The sequence below is a fragment of the Alligator sinensis genome, unplaced genomic scaffold (assembly GCF_000455745.1).
Source record: "Alligator sinensis unplaced genomic scaffold, ASM45574v1 scaffold753_1, whole genome shotgun sequence".
Lineage (NCBI taxonomy): Eukaryota > Metazoa > Chordata > Crocodylia > Alligatoridae > Alligator > Alligator sinensis.
In genome coordinates, this window is record NW_005842625.1 from 550,709 (window position 1) to 555,895 (window position 5,187).

A 5,187-nucleotide genomic window follows, 5' to 3' on the forward strand; every position below is an offset into this window, starting at 1 on the left:
AATGCTATAGAACTAAGTGACAAGTGCCATGTCTCATGACCAATGCACTAAAAATTATAGGCACTACCTAGGGTGGTTGGCCACAATTTCCACTCATCTGTTTCACAGCCTGATGTGCATGAACTGGAAGGGTGTGTCCTCCATGTTGTGTTAAACAAATTTGAGAGTGAATAGTACATGTGAAGGGAGCAAAAAGGTAAGTTGTAGTTAAGGAGGGGATCTGGGGAGGTGGGGGCGCACTTGCACCCTCCTTTGATTCCTGCTCCACCGGAAGTTTAAAGCCTGGTAGTGGTGGCAGCATTTTAAGCCAGGCAGTGCTGAGGAAGTCAACTGAGTCTGAGCCACGATTCCTTTAAAACTCTTCATTTTGCAGGTGTTAATGACCCTCTTTTTTTTTTTTTTTTTTTAACCTTCTTGATGGTCCACCATCAATCAAGCTGGCCTTTGTTCTGCAATTCTGCTGCCTTGCTAGCTGCTCCAGGTAAGGAAGCTCCTACTTCACAGTTCTGCAGATATTTTTAAACTCATTTCAATGGAGTTATATTTGCTTTTGCTTCAATCTTAAATGAAATAATATGGCCCTAGGCCCCTAGTATATTAGTAAAGCTTCTAGTTTATTAACTGGAGAAAAAATGTGTGTTGTTTTCTATGTGATGGTGCACCTCTCCATCTGTACCCCGTTTTCAAAATTCCAGATCTTCCCACAGACTTGGGGGCTCACTTAAGCAGTAATGCCAACTGTTGTAAAACCATCGCAAGACTCGGGATTTCTAAGTCAAAATAACTCTGACTCGCAATCTCCTGATTGAACCCTCAGATCTGCGGATTTTCCCAGCTGATAAGTCTATGGAAGGAAGTGAGGGGGAGGAAATCAAGGCCCCCATGGTGAGGGAGGGAGTTGGGGCAGGAGCAAGGGTGAATGGAGACCAAGTCCAAGGCAAGTTGTCCAGAGGCGTGGGAGGACATGACTTCCCGCAACTGCGCACACCCCCAGAGGAGACATGGGGGGCATGTGTTTCCACCCACCCACCAGGAGGGCAGAAGCAGGCTGCCTACTGCAGGCTGGGGCTGTGCATCCTGCTGCCTTTGCCGAGCTGGCAGGGAATGCGGAGCGCATTGGCTGCACAGCGCATCCCCTGCCCGCCCAGAAACAGGAAGCACACTGGTGTTGCACAGCTGAGCTCCTGGGGCAAAATCAGCAGGACAGAGCCCCTGCCCGCAGCAGGCAGCTCGCCTCTCCCCTGCGGGAGGCACATGCCCCCCATGCCTCCCTCAGGGGAGCGTGCTGCTGTGGAGAGCCGCACCTCTCCCTGCACCTCTGGATGACCCGCCCTAGCCCCAGGGCCCCATTCGCCCTAACCCCTGCTCCTGCCCCACTCCCTCCCTCCATCACCGTAGGGGCCTCAATCTGCACCCCCGTACCCTTCCCTCTCCCCCCATCCCTTCCACTCTGCTTACCAGCTGTCTGCGTCTCCTCTCCTCAGTCCAAAGCCATAGCCCCTCCAGCCCTACTGCTGCCTCTCACTCCCGACTCCAAACTCTACACACACATCTACAGCCCTCCACACCTTCACAAATAACGCCCCCCCACACACATTTCCAAAATAGCATCTCATGATTTACATGACAACATCTTGATTTAAGAGTTCATCTCATGATTTTTGGCACAGTGGGGTTGATAATACGGTTTATGCAGTATTGTCCCGCCATAGCTACAGTGATTTAGAAACTGGTCTAGAAACTTATGCTGGTATAAAAATTGCAGAAAGAAAGTATGCTGTCCCAAGCACCTGTACAGAATGGGAAATGCATTGCTTTAAACTTCTACAAGATAGCTGTACAAGAACTGCACTTAGACCTGCTCTAGGTCAATTTTTAAAACGAGAAAGTGAAGCCAACCAATAAATGGCCAGGAAAGACATGATCAGTTATAACCAGGGAAAAATCCTAGCACTGAAAACACCATTGCCATCTCCCAACCCCAACAATCTGCTACCATTTCCAAACACCAACAACTCGGCTAACACCTCTCTCAACCATATAGTTGGCCCAATTAAGGTAGCACAAAAATAAATCTGTCCTCTCACAATATCAGGGTATTCAGCCATTAACTGTGTTACAACAAACCCAGAAGACTGAAGATTCTCAAGTTTTCAACATTTGTTGTAGTTTCAGCTGAAAGTACTAGAAGGGTTAATTTAAAAAAAAAAAAGTTGGTTTTGCAAAACCAACTGAGAGCTGTAAATTAAAATGTAAATAGATACTATTTATCTTAAAAACATATTTATACTAAATATATTAGAATTCTTTAAAAAAATGACCAAAAATGGATTTGTACTCACCGATATATATTCCAGGTTGCTACAGGGAAGTTAAGGAGGAAGATGAACCAGTGCAAAGAAATAAGCATTAATACTGTTACAACAGTATGGCCAATCAATTCTGGGATCACCCACTGTGAAAGAAAAGAATATTGCAAAAAATTAAACACATTTCCAGAGGCAGTGAACCCTTAGGACCCACTGCCCAATCTAATCATATCAAGGCCTACAAAAAGAGTGGAAAAGTATTTCCCTACTTTACTATAGAGCAGTTACTTTCATCCATACACCAGGGTGATGATGAGGCAGAAAAACCCTGTGCATTTTATAGTTACTAGGTACACAAGAGTTTAAGCAAGTAAAACATAATGTATTCAGATGGAACTGCTGCAGGGAAAGTGAGTTTTAAATAGAAGGTAATTAATGAAGCCTCCCTACCTAAGGCATTGGAGAAGCAACAGATCCAGGAAGCTAACAAAATGTTGTTTCATAAAAGTTTGCTGCTCTGACCATACACTATCATATTTATACCAATCCAAGATAACTTTGAATATGATACCTGCCCTCACAATAATTAGATTCTATACATGGAAAATTATAAATGTGTTATAATTTTTCATGTGTAGAATCTAATTAGTGGAAGGGCATCTTAAATTCATCAGTGGTGTAGAGGAGGAACCAGACCCCTCCCCTTATACACCTCTGCCTATGACTGCCCCCCCTGCCCCTTGTCACATGCCCCCTCCAACCTGTCTCTCCACACCTGTACCTGTCCCCCCATTCTCCCCTGCAGCCTGCCCCCACCCTTACCTTCTGCTGCAGCTCTGCTCCTCTGGGGAAGTCAGCAGCAGTAGCGGCCCTGGCCAGGCCTCAGCCCAGTCCAGGAGAAGTGGCAGCAGCTCCCAGATGGGCTGAAGGGACCGCAGCCAGAGCAGAAGGTAAAGCAGAAGAGCAGAAGGGGGGGCAGGAGGGAGCAGGCTGCAGGTTTCCCCTGCATAATATGCCTCAGAGAACCCTGCTGGTCAAAGGCGGCTAAGAATGACAGCCAAATAGTTTTTAAAAGATCCCAAAGTAGAGACCCACAGTTCACCACATGCAAAGGGAGAGGAAGAGAACTCTGGAGATCTCCAGTAAAGACCCACCGTACAGTCTGCCGCAAGTGCCCCTCAGAGGAGAAATGTCTTATGATATAAGCCAACAATTGATCAAAAAGGGGACATGGGTGGCAGGGGGCGGGGAGGGGAGACAGAGAAGGGGTGGCGGGGGGAGAAGACACACAGACGTATATAGGACATCAAACATGTAGTATCTTGAGAGAGATCCTACTGTTTCTGATGCAAGGACATAGGGCCCATTGAGTTTTATCAAATTAAATGTAAAAGAAAACTCTTTACTTTATTCAGCTTTGAGCAGCAAGATCTAGCATTAATGTAGTCACATTCCAAATCCGATAGTGTAATTATCTGAAGTCCAAGATAAGGAATATTTTCATGCAGAAATTCAACTCATAATTCAAAACTCTATTTTAAGCCTCATACAGTATTTAGACAAATTTATACAAGAAAAGAAGAAACTTAAGGCTTGATCACTGCAATCTGTTCTAGGCCTTTTCTACTGTTAGGAAATGATGTCAGAATTGCACCAAAGTTAAATGAGAATTTACGGTCCTATTTTATTTCTTCTATATGTAGGGTAAAGATGGGCAACATATTGGTATCAGCACACAAGTTATTTTATAGTATTTTTCCTAACAACGACTTATGACCATATGCTGAAGTTGAATTCAACAAACTGAAAACAGATTATGGAAATCCAGAGCCTGGCACATTTAATATCAGATCTGAAAAAAGAATCCATGAGGGAAGAAAAGAATTACGTTTTTTGTTCTTTACAACAAAGGAGACCAGGATTTTTTTTCTAATATTAGTTCTGTGCGTTTTGCATTTAGCAGCAATATCAGGTTGCTCTACATTCTGCTACAGCTGAGTGGAAAAACGTCATGAGAAATTGAATGTTATTAAATAAAAGAATTTTTTTGTTAAGACATTCCTCTTTGGAAGAGACAGAAGTTGGGTTGCACAGGTTTTAAGTGCAAAGTTCACACTCCAGGTCTCCAGCACAAGCCAAGACAAATACTCAGCATTCCTAAAGTCCCAAAAGTAAAATTAAAGGCAGAAAATCTTTATGAACCACCCCATCTTTCTATAGCAGAACAAAACAAGAATTTCTTGTCCTTCTGAAATGCTGCAGGGTTTCTTTCCCACCCTCATGCTAAGTGGTCTACCTATGCTCTGAAATAATTCCAGGGTTTATAAGAATCTGAAATCTCGGGTTCTCTTCTGACTGAGAAATCAGTAATTTCTGAATCCTAATAATGCCATAAATCAATAGAAAAAAGATTAAAGAGGTATGCATAAAAAAGATGTATGAAGGCGTAGTTCAACCAGGAACTAACAATACAAACTGCCTGAAATATACTCTGGGGGTTAGCAGGTGATTCACATACTCCTGGCTTGTAACAGACTCTCACGCTTTCCAAAGTTTTCAAGATTAAAAGAAAACAACAACAACCCTCACGACCCCATACTTTTACATCTTCCTTCCTCTACATCAAGGGTATAAAACTTGTTTGGCAACCAGGACTCCTTGTAGGCCGGATTGGGGTTTACATAGCTGTTGCTCCCTGAGCCACTGCCAAAACATGTCCTCAGTAGGGCCCCATACCCCAATTTGATGGCAGGCCCTGTCCCCTCCCTCACTCCTGAATCCCCAGGAGTTCACACTCTGGTGGCAGGGTTCGACACCCCTCCCCTGCCCTGCACAGTGCCAAGCTATCCAGAAGCATCGCCGTGTACTTCTCCCTACA

At 44.3% G+C, this 5,187-nt stretch overlaps 1 protein-coding gene across 3 annotated transcripts in view; it reads right to left on the bottom strand.

Moving 5' to 3' along the window:
- The window catches only part of CNIH4 (cornichon family AMPA receptor auxiliary protein 4), a 10,180-nt gene that overhangs the window by 3,965 nt on the left and 1,028 nt on the right, over positions 1–5,187 (bottom strand). Inside the window, exons 2-3 of one of the 3 annotated variants that reach the window (XM_006033371.3) lie at positions 3,716–3,784; positions 2,343–2,455 (exon numbers count right to left, since the gene is read on the bottom strand). In XM_006033371.3, the coding sequence (XP_006033433.1) occupies positions 2,343–2,455; positions 3,716–3,784 (182 nt within the window). Of the gene's footprint in view, positions 1–2,342; positions 2,456–3,131; positions 3,696–3,715; positions 3,785–5,187 lie in introns of those variants that run through there. The other 2 variants (XM_006033373.3, XM_025215143.1) reach the window with 2 other exon arrangements.